Consider the following 24287-nt stretch of genomic DNA (forward strand, 5'->3'; position numbering starts at 1 on the left):
TATTGTCTGCTCCAACTTTCCCCTTCTCTGTCCTTTCCAGGAAAAATTCAAAACCAAGGCAGGAGGAGGGAAACAAGGGATTAAGACGCCACAAAAGGCAGCACTGTTAGATCAAATGCTGCCTTTTCAAAATGACCCGGTTTGCTTTCCAGGCAGTTCCACTGACACCACGGGGGGGGGGCATTTCCCAGGAAGCATCGGAGCCCTAAGGGGCAAATAATCCGCCTAGGAAGCCTTTAGTAGAAAGAACGAAAAGGGTAACGAGCGGTCATCCAGGCTTACCTCGTTCTCCAGCGTGTTTTGCTTCCGTGGACTCTGGGATGCCTTGAGCTTTGGAAAGAAGAAAAAGAAGCCGCTGAACCGGAGGGTAAACGAAGTGTTAGAAAGGAAGAGGGTGAGGGTGATGGTCACTGTAATACTTAAGGGTGGAAATCTGCGAAGGTTTCGTTCCAGCTAAACAAAGCAGGTTTTTACCATTGTTTAGAATCTGTGGTTTAAATGAGTGGGGGTCCTTCCCACTCATCAAACCATCACCATTATCAGCTTTCATTACCAGGGAAAACAGTAGTTGGGTGGTGGAACTTCCCAAAGGTGCTTTTTCAAGAGGCAACTGGACTATTTTTTTTGTTTTTCCTCGAAGACGTTTCGCTTCTCATCCCAGAAGCTTCTTCAGTTCTCACAGAACGGTGGAGAGGATTTACACTCCTTGGTAGCACTCTTTCTGGGAGTTGTGGAGACCACTTGGAGGTTTATCTGTGCCCTTGGGGGCACCTGAGTAGCGCAGGTGGGTATGGAGCCTGTTTTGGGATTGTTGAAGGAACAGATAAATCTCCAAGTGGCCTCAGTTACTCTCAGAAAGAGCGCCAACGACCAGAGGACTGCAAGGGATGTAAACTCTTCCGTTCTCCACTATTCAGTCAGAATTGAAGAAGCTTCCTGGGAGGAGAAGTATGTTCTGACCCAAACCCTTTTCCAATAAGACAAACACGAACCAAAGAGAACAGAAACCTTTTAATGATTCTTACGAATCCCCGGTTAAAAGGCTGCTGCAAATTAATTAATTTTGATAAGCACGAGCCTCGCCAAAACTGTGCGAGGCTGCTAAGAATAACTGATAAGATATATTTCACAACACAAGAGTCTTCAAATACCAACTTAACATACTGCAATGTCCACGAGGCTGGAGTTTCAAAACGTTTTTGCTTCCTGCAAAGAACGTCTGATTCACAGCTGGCTTGGATCTTCTTGAAGGAGGGGCCATTACCTAGCAGCCTTACTCCACTGTGCTGTTGCAGCTGCTCTTTCCTGCGAGCAACCCTGCGCACACGCGCACTTGGCGCAAGCTCCTCAGGAACCTCCGCATCGCCCTGCCTGCCCCCACAATCTCTGAAGGCAGCAGTCCACTCCCTGGTGGTCCTGGCCCCAAATCTGAATCCGCACTTGCTGCCGGCTAACCACAACGAAGTGAAACATCTTCAAGGAAGAACAAAGTCCATTTGCCTTTTGAAAAAGAACCTTTGGGACAACCATCACCTGGATGAAGGAAAATTTCCATAGACATGGTGGAACATCCTTTGTCCAGAGATTTTCCTCAGCATTTCTTGGTAAGGGGAGAAAGATTCCCCATCTGAAGCCAGGACAAGTTTTTTGACTAACCGGTGCTGACCATAACAGACCAATAGGGGACACCAAACTTGGCAATTTTAAGACTCGTGGATTTCAACTCCCAGAATTCAGCCACAGAGGCTGGCTAAGAAATTCTGGAAGTTGAAATCCACAAGTCCCGAAGTTGCCAAGTTTTGGAGATCTTTGTTCTAACTCAAGGTAAGATGGTTTTTCTAGGTCTCAACTGAAACCCAGATCCTTCAGGTCCAGCACCTTCTGTTTTCTGCTTCAAGATCTTCTAAAGCCACTTTTGGAAGGGATCATCACATGGTGTGGGATAAGAGCCTATCCCAAGGGACAGGATGACAAATGGCGAATGGATTTATGGCAGAATGCTAGACCTGAAGTGAAAGGGAAGTGCCGGTTAGGACAATTATCTTAAGCTCTCACGCCCAATTGCGTTTCCAAAAAAACACACTTCTACTAGCTGGCAAGTAGGTTAGCCTGCTGTTGAAAAGTTGAAGGATTGGGACCTGGTTTATACTGAAAGGGTCCTTGGTGCTCTCTGAACTTGGTGGTTTTCTTGCAGCTGTTTCACTACCAACCTAGGTAACATCATCAGTGCTAGGAGGCGGTGCTGGTAGGGAAACTAACTATGGGCCGAAAGTCTTTCTTTTCTAACTGACCAAGTTAGGGCGTTTGACAGGTGGCTTCAGAAGGTCCTTACCTTGACAAAATCAAGAACAGCTTCCTTCTGAATCTGTTTCGTCTTCCTCTTCTCCTCCTCATAGTGCAGGGCCGCCAACTGCCCTTCCCTCCGCGTCCACTCCATGAAGGGCTCACGCCGTCTGGGTGGGTCAGCCTCTGCGGGAACGGTCTGGGGGAAGATACAGAAGAACAATGAACTGGAAGAAAAACCACAAGCTGTGTCAAGGTATTGAGATTTAATAGCTGACCGGCTGTTGTAAGCCTGATGCAATGAAGATGAATCAGCATGGTCATTGACGCTTTAAGACTGAGGATGGGTCCCACAGTGTTTTACCACTTTAAGAAGCTGTCTATATGTAAATGAGGCCGTGAGAGGGCGTATCTCTTCTCTCCTTGTGTTCTGTCTCCATTGTGGTTCTCCGTGCAGAGTCAAGAAGATTGATTGCTTGCCAGGTATTTGCCTACCACGTATATGTATGTATATAGTGGTCTTGTATATAAACCACTGTTAAAAAACAAAGCCTCTGTGTGCTGTGTCATACTCCTGGGTTGTCTCACAATAGTAGTCATGCTGCAAACACTCTGACAAGCTGTGTCCTTTGGAAGTTGGCAACATGTTAAATGTGAAAGAAATCAAACACCACTTACCTGATTGTGAGCATTGGACAATGACCCAAGGGCAGCAGAGTCTCGGCAACCCCTGGAGGAAGAGAGAAATTTATGGGAAGCAGGAGAAATGTACAGTGTTATAACTCTGTTGTGCCAGATGTTCCACAGACTGGAGCATTTATACTACTGCTTGCAGGGATTTCAGCTTGCACACTGAGCGTAGTAGTGAAGGTGCCGGTCTAGAAACAGGAGATGGAGAGTTCTAGTCCCGCCTTAGGCATGGAAGATGGCAGAATGTCTGTCTAGGCCAACCAGGAGAGAATGAGTTCTAATCCTGCCTTAGGCAGGAAAGCCAGCTGGGTGACCTTGGACCAATTACCAGGAGACAATGAGTTCTAGTTCTGCCTTGGGCATGAAAGCCAGCTGGGTGACCTTGGACCAATCACCAGGAGATGGTAAGTTCTAGTTCCGCCTTAGTCATGGAAGGCGCCTGGGTGACTCTGGGCCAATCACCAGGAGACGGTGGGTTCTAGTCCTCCCTTAGCCATAAAAACCAGCTGGGTAATTTTGGGACAATCAATCTCTCTCAGCGCAACCTATTTCACAGGGTGGTTGTTGCTGGAAAAATAGGAAGAGGAAGGAATGTTCTGTTTGCTGCTTTAACTTGTTTATAAAATAATAAAAGGCAGGATAAACAAAATCCAATGAATAAATGAAAAATTCACCGCATGCTACACAGCACCATTCAGAAATTTGTATGAATTCAGTTAGCATCTAAAAATTGCTTTATTTAGAATGCCTGTCATTTAGCCAATATTTATTTTATTTATTTATATGTTTGTCATTATGTAGTGTATATAGGAAGTGGCGAGAGTGCAATGCAAAGAAATCTCATGTTATTGTATGCCGATTAGGGTACATCCAAAGTGACTATAAAGTTATTCTAAGTTCTAAATCTAATAGTTAAGCTCTGGGCGAATTATAAAGTTATGGAAAGTTCTGAAAATGGAAAGTTCTGAAAATCCTCTCTAACATTGCGAGTTGTACTTTATTTAGCAAAGGATATCTTCCCTCTTCACCTCCTTACCTTTCTGACTGATCTACAAAGCGCCTTAATCCATGCGGTCGTTCCCTATCTTGCATTAAACTCAGACTGTCAGGTCGTTTTAATTCCTCTGCATCTCTGCAAACACATAAATAGAGCAAAGAGGAGACGATGGGAAAATAGGAGTAGATAAAATAAGCCCCCGAAGAGAGTGACATGATTCTCTTTTGTAGTAGGAAGAGCGCAGGAATGGAGTGAGGGATAGTAAAGTCAAAGAAATTAAAGGTTCGAAAGATGACCCAAAGGAAATAGACCTTAGAGGTATTCCTCACCATAAACTACAATGGAGCATGCCTCAGCCATATGTGACTAAAATGTGTTTAAATATTAGTAGCTCGGATTGATAGTCAGGCTGTTGGTTTGAGCTCCACGCTTGGCATTTTGGTTGCAAAATGTTTCATCACCATTCGAGGAGACATCATCAATGTGCTTTAGAGTTGTGCTCGTCTGTGAGAGCACTGGCCTTTAAATATCATTTTATATGGTGCAGGTTGGTATGAACGTTGTTTGTTTGGATACATGTGACTAAGCCAATTTTATGACCTTTTTGCAGCCAACAAGGCTAAAGCCCACGGGACACTGAGTACCACAGTGGCTGGGTAAACCCAAAAGTTCACTCTGGGCTTGGTTTTGCCGAAAAACGGAAGTGCCAGTTTTCAGCAAACTGTGAAGAGTTTGCATCATAAATTCAAGTCCAGAAAACACACACAGATGACTGATTCAGCAGGACTCAATAACTTCTTTATAAACATAATAATATGAAGTAAAGTTTACAATACCAGTAGTAGTTTCTTCCACAACGTCACATAACCAAAACACAAACAGCAGCTTCAGGAGCTCAGAACAGATTACTAGTTTCACTTTCAGAATTGAGAGCACTGAGCTAAGCCACGCCCAGACTCTCAGTCCCTGATTCAGCTCCCATTGGCTGACTTTGTTAACCATGTCTCTGCCAGTTCATGAATACTCTAACACAAACCATCATAAATACATGGAAGATTGCTATCGTGTCACTTCTAATCCTTCTTTTCACTAGACTAGACATACTCCTTATCACTCCTTATCGCCCATCCCCTCTCACTTGTGACTGTATGACTGTAACTTTGTCGCTTGTATCCTTACGATTTCTATGGACTGTTTCTTAGTATGATTTGATTGCTTATTGTACCTGATGATTCCTGACTCTTGATGAATGTCTCTTTTCTTTTATGTGCACTGAGAACATTTGCACCAAGACAAATTCCTTGTGTGTCCAATCACACTTGGCCAATAAAAGAATTCTAATCTATACCCAATGCTTCAACCGTTCCTATGTTTTAGCCTTCTGTTTATGCTTGTAAAATAGCCTTTATTATTTTTTTAAAACGTTGCCATCATCACATCACTGTCCTTGTAAAACACAACCGTTTAGCCTTTGATAATTGACATTGCAGACCTCACATTCCCAAGCCTACTTAAATTTGACGCCCTGTAGATTTTGTATTCAGTCTCGCTACGTTCTCCGTCGTGCAAGGGAGCAATTAAGAGCATTCCTCCAATTGCCACACAAGGATGCAGCCTTTACAAGGATATCAAGTGAGTGGCACACCGCTCCATTAGCAGGTCATGTCTGTAGGGTAATGCTCCTTCAATTGAATCAGAAAGGGTGTTTGTGCACAGCACCTTGCTGGAAGCAAAGCGTGAATTATCTTTGTTTGTCAAGTCTTATCTGGGTTCTGGCGTCCTCCCAACTGTGTGTGTTTCATTATCTTTTGAAGTTTGCAATTCCTTATCCTGCCGTCTTGTTAATTGCTGCAGTTGTGGTTTGTGTTGGTTTTTATTTATAATCTATATGTACTTTGGGTTCAGACTGAATTTCTTCCCTTTAAAAACTGTCCTTGGGACAGTTTTTCTCCAGCCGATGATAACTGGACATTGGGGACCAAGTTGGAGGTATTAGAGGAACTTTAGCTATTTTTGTGACTTGGTTGCTTTTGTGCCATACGCCGGGACATCACAGTTACCATTTTTGGTTAGGCAACTACAAACTTTTCAATCCTGGCTTAAATTCCTCCTGTGCCTTTCACAATCTCTGTTCCATCTGGATCAGGTGCCAAGGACAGGATTCCTCCCACCTTAAATCAAAGTGTTCCATTATAATCCGAAGGGAATATTATATTAAATCACCCCTTTCTGTTCCAGCAAACTAAAGAATCACTTCTCAAAGCGCACTTAAGAAGGCCAGCTCTCCCCCCCCACCCCCCCCCCGTCTCCTAACGATAGGCTAGCGGTCACCATGGAAAGCTCCTAACGCAGTAAAAAGCTGGGAGCAATATTGCCATATATGGAGAAGGCATCCCTGTAGCTGGGTAAGGAACTCTTTTGTTTCTGCCTCAAGAATAGGACGGTTACTCTAAGGTAGTCAGGTTGTGGCAGTCACATCTATTGCAGAGAAAACCCATCTTTCGAACTGGCCGAAGCAAGCCACCATCGTCTTGATCCGATGCCATGGAGCGCGCCCAATTCTTTTCTCCTGCCTTCTTTTAGAAATAGCACTTGAAGACTGATATACCACGCCACAGCGCTTCGTAAGCAGGGGGGCCTCCGACTATGGCAACTTTTAAGACGTGTGGACTTCCAACTGCCAGAATTCCCCAGCTAGCAGAGCTGAAGTCTTTAAAAGGGGCTAAGGTTGGAAGGGCCTGCTACAAAGCCCCTTGGAGCTTGACCCCGAAAATGTGGCTCCTCATTTTAGTGAGCTTGGAAGGATGGACGGCTCAGTCAACCTTGAGCCGGTCAGGATCGAATTCCTGGCAGTGGGCAGAGTTAGCCTGCACTATGGCATTCTAAGGAAGGGAGGGAGGAGGGAGAGGAAGAAGAGGGAGGGAAGGAAGGAAGGGACGGAGGGAGGGAGGGAGGGAAAGAAGGAGGGAAAGAAGGAAGGGAAGGGAAGGGAAGGGAAGGGAAGGGAAGGGAAGGGAAGGAAGGGAAGGGAAGGAAGGGAAGGGAAGGGAAGGGAAGGAAGGAAGGAAGGAAGGAAGGAAGGGAAGGAAGGAAGGAAGGAAGGAAGGAAGGAAGGAAGGAAGGAAGGAAAAAGAAGGGAAGGAAAGGAAAGGCTGGGGAGAGGAAGGAAGGGGGGAAGGAAGGAAGGAAGGAAGGAAGGAAGGAAGGAAGGAAGGAAGGAAGGAAGGAAGGAAGGAAGGAAGGAAGGAAGGAAGGAAGGAAGGAAGGAAGGAAAAAAGAAGGGAAGGGAAGGAAAGGCTGGGAGAGGAAGGCTGGGAGAGGAAGGAAGGGGGAAGGAAGGAAGGAAGGAAAGAAGGAAGGAAGGAAGGAAGGAAGGAAGGAAGGAAGGAAGGAAGGAAGGAAGGAAGGAAGGAAGGAAGGAAGGAAGGACAATAGCATTCAGACTTATATACCACTTCACAGTGCATTCCAGCCCTCTCTGAGTGGTTTACAGAGTCAGCCTCTTGCCCCCAACAATCTGGGTCTTCATTTTACACATGGAAGGACGGAAGGCCGAGTCAACCTCGAGCCACTCAGGATCGAACTGCTGGCAGTCGGCAGAGTCAGCCTGCAATACTGCATTCTAACCACTGCATCGCCACTATTTCGGATGGAGCAGAGTCATTTGGCACATGCCTTACATTAAGACGCTTCATTTCTCTGCACGTTAATCAGGCAAGGCTATGCTACTTTGGGGTAGGATCTGGACGGAAATAATCAACTGGGATAGGAAGAAAAGAGAGAGAGGAGTCATCCCCTGACAGAAGGGTGATGATGGCCTGCAGGGTTGAGAGGAAATGCTCACACAGTTGTGTATTATTGAAGGATTTAAGTGCCCAAGGGAGCGTTTCTAACTTGTGCTCATTTAAAGCAGGGGTATCCAACCTTGGCAACTTTAAGACTTGTGGACTTCAACTCCCAGAATTCCTCAGCCAGCAAAGCTGGCTGAGGAATTCTGGGAGTTGAAGTCCACAAGTCTTAAAGTTGCCACGGTTGGACACCCCTGATTTAAAGATACGTGGACTTCAATGTCCACAATTCCTCGGGCTGGGGGATCCTGGGAGCTGAAGTCTACCCATCTTCCAGTGTCGAAGGCTGAGGAAACACTGCCCTAGGGTGACGAGCAGTGTATGGATCAGTGGATACAGCAGAGTCTCTCTATTCCTGGACAAAAAAAGGTCATCCCTTCAACCGTGGTGACACTTCTGTCATTATTCCACTGGTGCTGATTTGTGGGCTCTACAGAGGGCCGCCTTTATCCCTGCTCAGATAAGCAGAGCTGGTGGAGAAGGCCAGGATAAGGTTGCTGTGTGCCCACAGCTGTTCTTGCGAGGAGTGCTTGTTTACAGGGGTGTGCTGCACTACAGTTGGCACTTCTTTAACGGTGCCTGCTGCCAGGGGAATGTCCTGCATGACCCACAGAATGTAAAGAGTCTGAATAAATAGCCTCCTTTCGCAAAGGGTTTATATTTCTGACTGGAGCTATGACGGTAGCAAAAGAGGCTAGATGAGAGAGGCAGAGCCCAAGGCGATGGGAACTTCACAGTGAGTTTTATGATCAGTTGTAAATTCTACTGTATGAAGCTTGCATTCTGCTCCTGCGTAACACCCATTGGGGGGGAGGAGGGTGTTATCTATTTATTTGTTGCTTTTATTATTTTGAGAAGTAACTCAAGGCGGACACACAATATTCCTTCCTCCTCCTATTTTCCCCATAATAAACATCTGAGGTAGGTTGGGCTGAGAGAAAGCAACTGGCCCAAACTCTCCCAGTTGGCTTTCTTGCCTAAGGTGGGACTAGAATTCACTGTGTCCTGGTGATTGGCCTAAAGTCACCCAATTGGCTTTCATGCCTAAGGCGGGACTAGAATTCACTGTGTCCTGGTGATTGGCCTAAAGTCACCCAATTGGCTTTCATGGCTAAGGCGGGACTAGAACTCACAGACTCCTGGTGATTGGCCTAAAGTCACCCAGTTGGCTTTCATGGCTAAGGCGGGACTAGAACTCACTGTCTCCTGGTGATTGGCCCAAAGTCACCCAGTTGGCTTTCATGGCTAAGGCGGGACTAGAACTCACAGACTCCTGGTGATTGGCCTAAAGTCACCCAGTTGGCTTTCATGGCTAAGGCGGGACTAGAACTCACCGTCTCTTGGTGATTGGCCCAAAGTCACCCAGCTGGCTTTCATGCTTAAGGCGGGACTAGAACTCACAGCCTCCTGGTGATTGGCCCAAAGTCACTCAGTTGGCTTTCATGGCTAAGGCGGGACTAGAACTCACAGACTCCTGGTGATTGGCCTAAAGTCACCCAGTTGGCTTTCATGGCTAAGGCGGGACTAGAACTCACAGACTCCTGGTGATTGGCCTAAAGTCACTCAGTTGGCTTTCATGGCTAAGGCGGGACTAGAACTCACTGTCTCCTGGTTTCTAAGCCAGTATCTTAACCCCTACACCAAAGTGGCTGGAGGACTTTTGGCCAATCACTAGGAGACAGTGAGTTCTAGTCCCACCTTTGGCATGAAAGCCAACTGGGTGACTCATCTTAAAAAATGAGAGTTGGGACTTGTGTTTTATACATTAAGTTTAAACTCTCCCTCAAAGGTTCTTAAACTATTATGAAATAAAAGTTCTCACCTATTTTGATGGAGGTATTTTCTTGCATCTTCCGACCTAGGAAACTCTCGGTTGTTTGTAGGTTTTACGGGTGAACCCTTCATAAAGGGAGAGAAAAAAAAAATAGAAGGCCACAATCAACATTTAAGAACATTTGTGAAGCTCCCCCTCAAAAACTTTGACTCCTTGAAATCTTCCATTTTCACCAGTCTCGACTAACCATGTTCAGGGTTTCAAATAGTTGAAGCAAACTAAAATGATCCGCAAGCAGAGAACGAATTCGGGTTGCTTCCTATATGTAGATACCAACAAATACAGATAGTCCTCAACCTACAACCACAATTTCCATTAAGCAAGACAGTTGTTAAGTGAATCATGCTGGATTTGATAACTTTTGCCACAGCTGATAAATGAATCATTGCAGTTGTTAACTCAATCGCACAATCACTAAAGGACTCCAACTCTCCCCACTCTCCTACCTGTTGGAAGTCGGTGGGGAAGGCCGCAACTGGTGATCACGTGACCAGGGAGGGTTGGAAGTGTGAGTACGAAGTCTTAGCTGTGTTAGTTTACAAATGGCCACTTACTCTGGTCACAAACGATACGCATCCATTGCCTTAACGTGAGGACGTAAATGTAGAGATGCCAACTACGAGTATGATTTAAGGCAGGGGTCTCCAACCTTGGCAACTTGAATTCTGGGAGTTGAAGTCCGCCAGGCTTAAAGCTGCCAAGGTTGGAGACCCCCGATTTAAGGCATTTTGGACCTAGAAATGCTTCCAACAGTACTGGATCTCTGTAGGGATAGTCTTCAACTTACAATGGTTCATTTAGTGACCGTTCAAAGTCACAACGGCACTGAGAAAAGTGACGTACGTTTTTCACACTTATGACCGTTGGTGATCTCGGAGCTTGGTTGTTTTTTTGGCAGACGTTTCGTGACCCTAGTAGGGAAGGTCATCAGTGCTAGAAGGGAGTGGGGTTTGTGGAGAGCAGGAGAAGGTGGTGTCAGGTCCACACTGTGTCCTGCCACTCTGTGGGAAGGGAGGAAGAGGAGGATGGCTTGCTGGCATTTTCGCATGCCTTTGCTGTTAACTGTTTGCTGTAACTCTCTCCCAGCTGGTTCCAGCCTGGTTTCAAGGCCATCATGTCCTGAGAGTGGACCATTAGCTGCCTAGCACCTCACAGTTCTCAAAAAAAAAAAACTTGTGGCATCCCATTGGCTGCCAGGGGACTGGCCAGGGTGCACGTGTTTGGTGAAACAGAAGAACTGTTTTGTACTTGGCGGGGGCTTTTTCAGATTTCTCCTGAATTTCAACCACACTCTCTCTCTCTCTCAGTAAAAGTTCCTTTTTTAAGCTATGTGCTTAAGAGCTGGAAGCAGCGTGAGAGACCCCACGTAGCCACTTCACAGTCTGTGTCTATTGCTCCCCTCTGGGAGGAGTTTGGAAGTATTTCTAGCAGGGCTACCAGATCCTTGGAACAGCTTTGTTCCCTAGGCCATCCGCCTGGCAAACTCGCAAGATTCGTTTCTCTTGCCATGTACATGCATACATCTGAAATATTATGTGGTTTCTCTGTGTCATATATGTAGGTATATGCATATTTATTTATTTTGTCATGTTAACAGAGTGTATATTAGAGGTGGAGACCCTTTGGGAGCTGTATGCAATAAAATTTCATTTTAATGTGTTCTGTGTACATTCAAAGTGACAATAAAATATTTTGATTCAACTCAATGGAATCAGGTGGCCAGGTGGGGCAGCTCGGAGGAGGAGGAGGAGGAGGAGGAGGAGGAGGAGGAGGAGGAGGAGGAGGAGGAGGAGGAGGACTATGAGGTCCTTGGTGCTCTCTAAGCTTGGTGGTTTTCAGACGTTTCATGACCCAACTAGGTAACGACAGCAGCACAAAGCTCAGAGGGCACCAAGAATTTCATAGTTTGTTCACAGTTTTTTGCAGCGTTAATTCAGCACCAGAAAAATAAACAGAGATGGATGATTCTTCATTTAACATCTTTATAAACATAGATTTTACAAACCAGTTGTAGATTTCTCCAACATGGAGCCAACTCAGACAGAAACATGTTGCAAGTAACTTCAGTAGCAACTCAGGAGCTCAGAAACAGACATCGGTTTCACTTTAGTTCACCAGGCAGGTGAAGCTACTTTCATCTTCAATAGACAGACTCAGAGCTTAACATAGCTTCAGAGTTGCAGAGCTTAATATAGAGCCACGCCTAGGCTAATTCTAGTTTCAGTTTCCAAACAGTTCTCATTGGCTGATTTAGCGGCTATGCCTATTCATTGGCTGCCTTGTTACAAAGCTCTATTCCCGTTCATGTATATACTCTGACACAGTTCTTCAGAAAATAGACACAAGGAGAGTTTTTTTCCTGAACGCCATCACTCTGCTAAACAAATAATTCCCTCAACACTGTCCAACTATTTACAAAGTCTGCACTACTATTACTGTTAATCTTCTCATCACTCCTTATCACCCATCCCCTCCCACTTGTGACTGTATGACTGCAGCTTTGTCACTTGTATCCTAACGATTTATATGGACTGTTTCCTAGTATGATTTGATTGCTTATTGTACCCTCTGACTATCATTAAGTGTTGTCCCTGATGATTCTTGACTCTTGACGAACGTCTCTTTTCTTTTATGTACACTCAGAACATTTGCACCAAGACAAATTCCTTGTGTTTCCAATCACACTTGGCCAATAAAGAATTTTATTCTATTCTGTTCTGTTCTGTCCTGTTCTGTTCCATTATTCTATTCTATTCTATTCTATTCTATTCTTATTGTACCCTATGACTATTATCATTAAGTGCTGGACCTGATGATTCTTGATGAATGTATCATTTCTTTTATGTACACTGAGAGCATTTGCACCAAAGACAAATTCCTTGTGTCCAATCACACTTGGCCAATAAAGAATTCTACTCTATTCTAAAATGGCAACAGCATTCTTCCGTTTTCCTCTCACAGAAAGGATTCCATTATTGTTCAATCATGGCAAGCAACGACTGACATTAAAATACAGAAATTTGCGCTATGGACCTACTAGCTGGACAAAGTTTAGCCCTGCTCCGTGTAGGTGCTCAAATCTCACTTGGCATCTTCAGTTCATGGGCGGAATTAGAATAAGCTCTGTAAGATGATCCTAAAATGGATTTGTTTATACCCTACTAGAAAAAGTTTTTCCTTCTGCTGCAGCTGCTTCTACCAGCTAGGATTTCTCTCAGCAATAGAGCTGGGTTGGCAAATGGCCGGCCCTACAAAATTGCCCTCAGGCAGTCCTCGACTTACGACCACAATTGAGCCCAAAGTTTCTTTTGCTACAACGACACAGTTGTTCACGTGAGTTTAACCCCATTTTACGACTTTTCCTGCCACAGTTAAGTGAGTCACTGCAGGTGTTAATTTAGTGATAGGGTTGTTAAGTGAAACTGGCTTCGCCTTTGATCTGGTTTGCCAGAAGGTTGTAAAAGAAGAATCACGGGACACTGCAACCGTTGTAAGTACGAGTCAGTTGCCAAGCGCCTGAATTTAGATCACGTGACTATGGGGAATGCTGCAACGGTCGTTAAGTGTGAAAAAATGGTCAGTTTTTCAATGCTGTTGTAACTTCGGTCACTAAACGGATGGTTGCAAATCAAGGACTACCTGTCGATCCAACTCCAGGGCTGACCAACTTATTTGCAATTATCCCATTTACTATTCAATGAAGAACTAGTGTTCTTTTGCTGACTGCCTGTGATTTTTTTTTTTCCAAAAAGGAAATTTATATTTTTAATAGCCTGTGTTATGCTGCAGAATTGGGTGGGCTCAGAGGTGGATATTTAGCAGGTTCTGACCGGTTCTGGAAGAACCGGTAGCAGAAATTTTGGGTCGTTTGAAGAACCGGCCAATCCCACCTCTGACTGGCCCCGCCAACCCCATCTCTTCTCTGCCTCCCATTGAGTCCCAACTGATCGGCTGGATCTCCTTTGGTTGCCCTGCCCAGGAGAACGGAGCTGGAAAGCAGGTTAGTGGGGGGGGGAAGGGAAAGGGAATTTTGCAGTATATCCTTCCCCTGCCACGCCCACCAAGCCACGCCCAGAACACCACGCCCACCAAGCCACGCCCACAGCTGATTGGCTGGGTCTTCTTTGGTTGCCCTGCCCAGGAGAACGGAGCTGGAAAGCAGGTTAGTGGGGGGGGGAAGGGAAAGGGGATTTTGCAGTATATCCTTCCCCTGCCACCCCCACCAAGCCACGCCCACAGAACACCACGCCCACCAAGCCACGCCCACAGCTGATTGGCTGGGTCTTCTTTGGTTGCCCTGCCCAGGAGAACGGAGCTGGAAAGCAGGTTAGTGGGGTGAGGAGGGAATGGGGATTTTGCAGTAACCTTCCCCTGCCACGCCCACCAAGCCACGCCCACAGAACACCACGCCCACCAAGCCATGCCCACAGCTGATCGGCTGGGTCTCCTTGGGTTGCCCTGCCCAGGAGAACGGAGCTGGAAAGCAGGTTAGTGGGGTGGGCAGGGAATGGGGATTTTGCAGTATCCTTCCCCTGTCATGCCCACCAAGCCACGGCCACAGAACACCACGCCCACAGAACACCACGCCCACCAAGCCACGCCCACAGCTGATTGGCTAGGTCTTCTTTGGTTGCCCTGCCCAGGAGAACGGAGCTGGAAAGCAGGTTAGTGGGGTGAGGAGGGAATGGGGATTTTGCAGTATATCCTTCCCCTGCCACGCCCACCAAGCCACGGCCACAGAACCAGTAGTAAAAAAAAAAATGTGAATCCCACCACTGGATGGGCTTCCTTGAGCAGTGTGTGTGTGTGTGTGTGTGTGTGTGTGTGTGTGTGAACTCAAAAATATTTCTCTGGTCTTTTAGAGTTGCCATCAGAAAGAGAGTAGGGGAAGTAGTGCATTCCTTAAATGCTTTCATAGATAATTTCTAGGCGAAGCTTCTGGCCCGCAAGATTATTACTAGAGAGCACGATGGATGACTCTTGGCTATGGATGTGTCCCATTGGAGAATATACACCCAGGGGGTGGGGGAAGACCAAGGTCAAGGGGGAAATGAATGATGTGTCTCAGAGTCAGCTGCACCCAGGTAGCACCGGCATGCTCGCTCCTAATAAATCTTTAAACTCTGAGAGATGGCGGCTAGAGACTCAAGATTTGAATGGGGGTGGATGCTGGAGCCCTGACAGCGCGTGTGTGTGTGTGTGTGTTTCTTCCTTTGGATTCATTAACTGGTTTACAGAAGCAACACAGGCCGTCCTCGATTTACAACAGTTCATTTAGTGACCGTTCCAAGTTACGACGGCACTGGTAAAAGGGACCTTTGACCCGTTTTTCACAGTGGTGACCGTTGCAGCATCTCCCGTGGTCACGTGATCAAAATTTGGACATTTTGGCAACTGACTCCTATTTATGACAGCCGCAGCATCCTGGGATCATGTGATCCCCTTTTGCGACCTTCTGACCAGCAAAGTCAAGGAAGAAGCCGGATTCACTTAACTTTACAACTGCAGGGGTTCGCTTAACAACAGTGGCAAAAAAGGTCGTAAAATGGGGCAAAACTCACTTAACAATCGTATCCCTTAACGACAAGAATATTGGCCGTAAGCCAAGGACTACCTGTATAGGGTCAGGGGGATTCTGAGCTGATGCAATTGCAAAAATGAAAATTTACTCGAAATATAGCCAATTCTCGAAGAAGCAGGACAGGTAGTCCCCGACTTACAACAACAGTTCACTTGGTGGCCGTTCAAAGTTACAACGGCATTGACAAAAGTGACTTACAACCATTGTTCACACTTATGACCGCTGCAGCATCCCCAGGGTCATGCCATTTACATTCAGATGCTTGACAACTGACTCACACTTATGATGGTTGCAGCATCCTGGGGTCACGTGATCCATTTTTGCGACCTTCCGACGAGCAACGTGAATGAGGAAACCCGATTTGCTTAACGACCGGGTGACTAATTTAACACACCGCAGTGATTCACTTAACAAAGATGGCAAGGAAAGTCGTAAAATGGGGGCAAAGCTCACTTAACAAATGTCCTACTTAACAACCGAAATTTTGGAGCTCAGTTGTGGTCGTTAAGTCAAGGAGTTAATGACCACAATTACCTGTAATTAGTCTGCACTATTATTACTGTTAATCTTCTCATCACTCCTTATCGCCCATCCACTTGTGACCGAGTGTAACTTTGTCGCTTGCATCCTTACGATTTATATGGACTGTTTCCTAGTATGATTTGATTTGCTTACTGTACCCTTTAACTATCATTAAGTGTTGTACCTGATGATTCTTGACGAATGTATCTTTTATGTACACTGAGAGCATTTGCACCAAGACAAATTCCTTGTATGTCCAATCACACTTGGCCAATAAAGTATTCTATTCTATTCTATTCTATTCTATTCTATTCTATTCTATTCTATTCTATTCTATTCTATTCTATTCTATTCTATTCTATTCTATTCTATTTCTATTTCTATTTCTATTTCTATTTCTATTTCTATTTCTATTTCTATTTCTCTTCTCTTCTCTTCTCTTCTCTTCTCTTCTATTCCAGTGATGGCTAACCTTTTCAGCTTGGTGTGTCGAAAATCGGGAAAAAGTGTAGCCTTCCTTGGGTCGTGTGTCACTTCAAGAAATATCAATAATTTGGTTTATGACGGACTGGGCTGGGGTGATCACACAGGGCTGTGAAACTCGTCTCCCTGGTCTCAGGGCTGCAGGTGCAGGATGTGGGGATCGGAAGGCCACCTTACAGGGCTGTGAACCTCATGGATCTCCTTTCCTCCTGTAGCGTTCCTGAGGTAATGAAACTGACAAACCTCAGTTTATGGCGGTTAAAACTGGTTCTCTGCTGCAAAGATCTTGCGGCAGCGGTGACACCACGCCTCCACGCCACAAGCAGGGAGCAGGGATTGGAGCAGAGCACAGGCAGCCTCTAAATGTGCAGGTTTTCCCCACACCAACAGGTGTGTCAGTCAAAGTGCCTCGGCGTGTCACGAGTCATAGGTTAGCCATCACTGTTCTATTCTATTCTATCCTTATTCTATTTCTATTTCTATTAAGTTGGGCAACAGACAAGAGGGTATTACCCCAGAGTAAGCAAAAGACCGGTGTGTGTGTGTGTGTGTGTGTGTGTGCAGAGGCCAGCCTGTTTAACAGAAAGATCATGTGAGCAATTAAAGAACAACAAATCCCATTACTCCTCAACATTGAATGAATAATGAAGGCTGTGTTTGATCCGGAGTGCATGATGGGATATCAAGTGAAAGGCTTTGCAGGAACCCCGGAAGGGGAGAGAGAAATGTCTGCCCCGAGGGACTTCTTTAGCCCAGCTTTTATATTGTTGGGTGACAAAAGACAAAAATTCGGACGCAGGACATGCTGAGCCTAATATAGAACAGAAGATACCATTTGCCTCTATCAGACATGTTGATGCAAGCCTCAGAGCCAGGGTGGGGAGCAAATACATTACAGTGACATTGCTTTAATTTGGTTTTGGTTTTGGCTTATTAAGAGCCATCTCATCTCCTACCATCCAGTCATTCACGGCAGAGATTCTGCCCTCGCTACGCCTGGTCCATTAAGAAGCCAAAACCAACCCTTCAGTCTTTCCCATTAATTTAGAGGGAAATGGAGAAAAACTTAAGATACTTAGAAAAACTTTATTGTCACTTTGAATGTGTTGTTTCTTTGTGTCACATAATATATAGAATAGAATAGAATAGAATAGAATAGAATAGAATAGAATAGAATAGAATTCTTTATTGGCCAAGTGTGATTGGAGACACAAGGAATTTGTCTTGGTGCAAATGCTCTCAGTGTACATAGAAGAAAAGATACATTTGTCAAGAGTCATCAGGTGCAACACTTAATGATAGTCATAGGGTACAATAAGCAAATCAAATCATATACTAGGAAAGTCAAATAGGATATTGGAATAAAGAATAGAATAGAAAAGAAAAGAAAAGAAAAGAAAAGAAAAGAAAAGAAAAGAAGAAAAGAAAAGAAAAGAAAAGAAAAGAAAAGAAAAGAAAAGAAAAGAAAAGAAAAGAAAAGAAAAGAAAAGAAAAGAAAATAGAATTCTTTTATTGGCCAAGTGTGGTTGGACACACAAGGAATTTGTCTTGGTGCAAATGCTCTCAGTGTACATAAAAGAAAAGAGACATTAGTCAAGAGTCAAGAATCATCAGGCACAACACTTAATGATAGTCATAGGGTACAATAAGCAATCAAATCATACCAGGAAACAATCAATAAAATCGTAAGGATACAAGCAACAAAGTTACAGCCACACAGTCACAAGTGGGAGGGGATGGGTGATAAGGAGTGATGAGAAGATATGTGGGTATATACGTAATTTTGTTTTGATTAAATGTTTTTGTCATGTTTATGTAGTGTACATTGGAGGAGGAGACCCTTTGACAGCTGTATAAAGTGAAATTTCATTTTAATGTATGCCAATTAGGGTAAATTCAAAGCGACAATGAAAGTTATTCTAAGTATCTAACTAAAAAGAGGGTGAGGATTAAATTGCATGGTATTACTCCCATCCCATTGCAGAAATGAGAAACTTGCCTTGTAATAAATAATGAAAATTGTAAAAAAGGAAGCTTATGCTTCTGTGCTTGGAGAACAAAACTATCCACAGGGAAGTCCTCAAGTTGCAACCACAACTGAGCCCAAAATACCTCTTGCTAAGTGAAACGTCGGTTAAGTGAGTATGCTCAATTTTACGACTTTTCTTGCCATGTTAAGTGAATCAGTGTCAAGTTAGCAATATGTTGTTAAGTGAATCTGGCTTCCCCCATGGACTTTCCTTGTCAGAAGTTTGCAAAGGGGGATCACACGACCCCACAACCATCATAAATGTGAGTCAGTTGCCAAGTGTCTGAATTTGGATCATGGGATCGTGTGATAACGGTCAAAAGTCACTTTTTTCAGTGTCATTGTAACTTTGAACGATCACTAAATGAACCATTGTGAGGCGACAACTACCAGTATATGTCCCTCCCTTCTCTGTGAAAAATACACTGCTCAAAAAAATAAAGGGAACACAAAAATAAGACATCCTAGATCAGAATGAATGAAATATTCTTATTAAATACTTATATATAATTTTTTTATCCACATGGCTGTAATTGGGTCAGCATAATTTTTGGGTTATATATGTTATATATATATATGCAAAAATTATGCTGACCCAATTACAGCCATGCGGATATATATATATAGCTAGCGCCAAAAGAATATGCTGACCCAATTGCACGCATGAACACCAGACACTGAACATTTTCAGCAGCTTTGCCAGCTTAACTATATCTGTGAAAAGGAAAAGTAGAGCATTTATGTTTGCTTCAGTGGCTTACACAGCTGGGCAATTGCTAATAATCCATGGTGATAAAATGACATAATACTCCTCCTATTTTTACCATTACAACAACCCTGTAAGGTGGGTTGGGATGAGAGAGAGAGATGGGCCCAAAATCACCCAACAGGCTTTCATGCCTCAGGTGGGACTAGAACTCACTGTCTCCTGGTGATTGGCCCAAAGTCACCCAGTCAGCTTTCATTCTAAGGCAAGACTAGAACTCACCGTCTCCTAGTGATTGGTCCAAAGTCACCAAGTTGCCTTTCGTGACTAAGGCAGGACTAGAACTCATGGTCTCTCAATGTATAGAACCCAAACCACTGGACAAAACTGGGCTTGTGGTAATGGTGGAGTGGATTGGATATCTTACAGGCAAGAATATTTTTGACTCTTTTTCAAAATTGCAGCAAGGAACAACAGACTTCATGCCAAATCCAGAGGCTATTATTCTGAGCACTAGGAGGTATTAGTTATTAACAATTGCTATCAGGATTCCCCACCTGAAATTCACCTAAATTTTTACTCCACAGTTATTACTACCACCTGGAAGACGGTACAGAATAATCAAAACAAGGACAAATAGGCTGAAAAACAGCTTCTATCCCAGGGCCGTAACTCTACTGAATTCTACTGTATAGTGCAATATTCATGCAATATCAGGAGTTTTCCGTTCAATTGTATAGAATGTGAAGGATGTTTGTGTTTTATTTTCATGGCCATAATGTACACTGAAGATGGTGTTTGATTTTGTTGCACGAGGTGCAGTGACAGTAAAGTAAACTAAACTGAACTGAACTCAGATAGATACTTAAAAGGTTCAGAAAAGGAAACGCGGTAATTGCTCGTCCCAAAACCTGTTGACCTAGAGCCAGGATTATAGGTAATCCTCCCAACCGTTCATTTAGTGACCGTTCAAAGTTACAACAGCACTGAAAAAAGTGACTTATGTATTCCACCTTTATGACCATTGCAGCGGTCACGGGATTTACGCATGAATGCTTGACAACGGTTGCAGCATCCCAGGGCCCTGTGGTCATGTGACCGCCTTTTCTGACAAGCAAAGTTAATGGGGAAGCCAAATTCACTTAGCAACCATGTTGCTAACTTAACAATTGCAGTGATTCACTTAACAGATAACAGATAATTAGAGTTGGAAGGGACCTTGTAGGTCATCTAGTCCAACCCCCTGCCCAAGTGGGAGACCCTACACCATTTCTGACAAATGGCAGTCCAATCTGTTCTCGAAAGTCTCAACAACTGTGACAAGAAAATGGGGGCAAAAACTCAGTTAATAACCAAGCCACTTGACTGAAATGGTGTAAGTTCTCCTGCTTGAGCAGGGGGATTGACTAGAAGACCTCCAAGGTCCCTTCCCATTACTATTCTGACTACCTGTACTACCAAGGACCCAGGCTCTCAAGGACCTCTCTCTGTTGGGAGGCCTGACTTGGCAGACCCTGGGAGAAGCTTCTCCCCCTCCAAAGTGAGCTGGAAACCACCACGTATCCCAGTTCAGCCTTTCCAGCATGGCTGAGCTCTCTTACTAAGACCAAAACTCGGTCCACTTCCTTAGTCAAACCTAGCTAGTGTTTCAAGTTTAACTGCAATGCCGTAAAATAGAAGGAAACTGTCCATTATCTGGGTCTAATTTGTGTCTGCATTTAATTATATTAACACACTAGACAGGGCCATCTTTTTTTGCATTCTAGCATTTTTCCGTAAAAACCAGCAAAGGAGCCGGAGTATCAGGACAGGAAACACTGCAACCACTGTCGCCTTCCCAGCCCAATACCCTCAGGCCAATACCAACCAATAAAACCATCTTTTGTTCAAATTTACGTTCTAAGAATAAACTCCATAGCTGATGGAATGCCTCTGTTTCTTGGGAAGAAACAGAGGCAGCGTTTTGAAGGATGCCTTTTATTTCAGCCTTCCCTTGGGAAGCTCCTGGGGCACTATGGGGTGGGGGAGGCTTTGACCCATGACTGAAACCTCTTCAAAAGTTTTTCTACAGGGAGTCATCAGCTGGCGACATTTAGTGAGTGTAAAAAATTATGATGGACCCTTCAAAGAGGACGTAAATTGGCCCGTCGCGGGATGAAACGCCAGTGTTGGTCTAGCAGTTAAGGCACTAGGTTAGAAAACCAGGAGATGGTGAGTTCTAGTCCTGCTTTAGGGACAAAAGTCATCTGGCAACTAGGCTAGAAACTGGGAGATGGTGACTTCTAGTCCTGCCTCAAACGATCCTTCTGTTAAAATACTGAAATTTGCAGGTGACACAACTGTGATTGGTCTCATTCGAGACAATGACAAATCCGCATACAGCCAGGAGGTTGTACAACTTGCCTCGTGGTGTAACCAGAACAATCTGGAACTGAGCACACTCAAAACCATAGAAATGGTGGTAGACTTTAGGAGAAACCCTCCCATACTACCACCTCTTGCAATACTAGACAGCACGGTATCGACAGCAGAGACCTTCAAATTTCTAGGTTCTACTATATCACATGGCCTAAAATGGACACCTAACATCAAAAACATCATCAAAAAAGCACAACAAAGAATGTTCTTTCTATGCCAACTCAGGAAGCTCAAACTACCCAAGGACTTACTATACCCTATGACTATGATTAAATGTTGTACCTGATGATTCTTGACTCTTGACAAATGTGTCTTTTCTTTTTATGTACACTGAGACCATTTGCACCAAGACAAATTCCTTGGCCAATAAAATAATTCTATTCTATTCTGTTCTGTTCTATTCTTCATCAAATATCTATGTTCTATTCTTCATCCAATATCGTTCTATTCTGTTCTGTTCTATTCTATTCTGTTCTATTCTATTCTATTCTATTCTATTCTATTCTATTCTGTTATTCTATTCTATTCTATTCTATTCTATTCTATTTTCATCCAATATCTGTTCTGTTTTCTTCTCTTCTCTTCATTCTTAGGGACGGAACTCAAGGCCTGCTTGCAACCTATGACTTTTGAACCTTAACAGGGGTACCACCAACCTATTTTAAAAGGACACATACTTTTTATTTTCTTTTATGGTGACAACACATTTCTGTCTAAGAAAATGGAAAAAAAAAATCTGTTTGAGGGTGTGCAGTGTGAAAGCTACCTTATTTGGGGAAACCCTGGAACCGCCTCTCCCCAGAGGGGCAAAGCATTCCCTCCCTCCTGGATTTTAATTAACTTTTAATCTGGGATTTTAACTTGCCTCTTTTTCAAATTTTGTTTCCAGTTTTTCCTTTTAACGTTTGATTTGTACCCTGACCAATTTACAAATATAGGTAGGTCCTAGACTTGCAAGAGTTCATTTAGTGACCGGTTGAAGTTACAACGTCATTGAAAAAAAGGGACTTAGGACCATTGTTCACACTTGTTCACCCCATGGTCATGTGAATAAATTCAAGCGATTGGCAACTGACTCACATTTATGACTGTTGGCCGTGTCCCCTTTTGTGACCTTCTGACAAACGACATCAATGGGGAAGCCTGATTCACTTAACAATCATGTTGACTCATTTAACAGCCGCGGTGATACTCTTAACCAATGTGCTAAGAACAGCCATAAAATGGGGCAAAACTCACTGAACAAATTATTTCTCACTTAACAACATGAATTTCGGGATCAATTGTGGTCGTAAGCTGAGGACTAGCTGTAGAGGAGAGGAGAAATGGGGAGTGCTTCAAAACGTGATCCATCAAAAAATTAAAATACGAAAAGGCTGGGCTGCAGATCTCCCCCCTCCTTGTTTTCTTTGTGGCTGCCTTATTAAGGCAACCAATAATTTGATACGCCAAACATTATTAAAATCACAGAATTGTTTCAGTAGCACACCCACACGATGTGTAGAGTTTTGCCTATACGCATCCCGAGAGCCATTTCACAATGAGGAGCACAGTGGAGACGACTGTAATTCCCCGAAATATGCATCTGTTTTCTTATGCTGGCGTTTTAACCACGATGGAGGCTGCTCAATATCATTTGCTTTCAAATCAAAATCTGAAATAGTAAATATTGTCCAAGATAAGCACTGAATGTAATATCCTGTTATCCGCAAAAGCTCAGGAATAACTCCAAGATAAAAATCACAATGACATACAATCCGTTCTCTGAAAACCAATGGCTGTATTAGGTGTCCTCGACTTACAACCATTCATTTAGTGGCCCTTTGAAGCTACAACGGCACTGAAAAAAAGCAACACGATCATTTTTCACCCTTATGACCGTTGCAGCATCTCCATGGTCACGTGATCAAAATTCAGACCCTTAGCAACTAACTCATATTTATGATGATCGCTGTATCCTGGGGTCATGTGACCTCCTGACAAGCAAAGTCCAATGGGGGAGGCAGATTCACTTAATAGAATTCTTTATTTTTATAGAATTCAGATAACAGATCATCAGAGTTGGAAGGGACCTTGGAGGTCATCTAGTCCAACCCCTGCCCAAGCGGGAGACCCTACACCATTTCTGTCAGATGAGAGCCCAGTCTCTCTTTGAAAGCCTCCAGTGATGAAGCTCACAACTATAGAATTCAGATAACAGATAATCAGAGTTGAAAGGACCTTGTAGGTCATCTAGTCCAACCCCTGCCCAAGCGGAGACCCTACACCATTTCTGACTGATGGGAGTCCAGTCTCTTCTTGAAAGCTTCCAGTGATGAAGCTCCCACAACTTCGAGGGCAACTTCTGATCCATGGGTTGATTGTTCTCACTGTCAGAAAGTTTCTTATTTCCAGGTTAAATCTCTTAATTCTTTATAGAATGTGTGATTGGCCTAAGTGTGATTGGACGCACAAGGAATTTGTCTTGGTGCAAATGCTCTCAGTGTACACAAAGAAAAAATAAAATGCATGATAAGATACAACACTTAGTGATAGGCATAGGATACTAAATAAGCAATCAAATCATACTAGGAAACAAATAAAACAATATAATTGTAAAGATACAAGCAACAGGGTTATAGTCATAGGTGGGCAAAGATAGGGAATAGGAAGGATGACAATAATAATAATTCAGACTTTGTAAATAGTTGGACAGTGTTGAGGGAATTAGTTGTTTGGCAGAGTGATGGTGTTGGGGAAAAAACTGTCCTTGTGTCTAGTTGTTCTGGTGTGCAATGCTCTATAGCGTCGTTTTGTGGCAAGGAGTTGAAACAGTTTATATATCCAGGATGTGAGAGGTCTGTAGATATTTTCACAGCCCTCTTTTTGACTCAGGGTGCAGGATCCAGGTCCTCCA

The 24287-nt window shown here is 43.9% G+C and overlaps 1 protein-coding gene across 11 annotated transcripts in view; it reads right to left on the minus strand.

Moving 5' to 3' along the window:
• Positions 1–24287, minus strand: part of LRCH3 (leucine rich repeats and calponin homology domain containing 3) — a 115587-nt gene that overhangs the window by 37694 nt on the left and 53606 nt on the right. For 6 of the 11 annotated variants that reach the window (XR_015749546.1, XM_087965588.1, XM_087965586.1 and 3 more), the window contains exons 10-14: positions 9641–9717; positions 4010–4105; positions 2962–3013; positions 2333–2482; positions 283–330 (exon numbers count right to left, since the gene is read on the minus strand). Coding sequence is in view for 10 of the 11 variants with exons in the window: in XM_087965588.1 (XP_087821714.1) it covers positions 283–330; positions 2333–2482; positions 2962–3013; positions 4010–4105; positions 9641–9717 (423 nt within the window). In the remaining variant the exon portion in view is untranslated. The remainder of the gene's footprint in view (positions 1–282; positions 331–2332; positions 2483–2961; positions 3014–4009; positions 4106–9640; positions 9718–24287) is intronic. The other 5 variants (XM_087965591.1, XM_087965592.1, XM_087965587.1 and 2 more) reach the window with 1 other exon arrangement.

This window comes from Notechis scutatus, chromosome 4 (genome assembly GCF_049901735.1).
Source record: "Notechis scutatus isolate UNSWTSFEM ecotype Mainland chromosome 4, rNotScu1.2, whole genome shotgun sequence".
NCBI lineage: Eukaryota > Metazoa > Chordata > Lepidosauria > Squamata > Elapidae > Notechis > Notechis scutatus.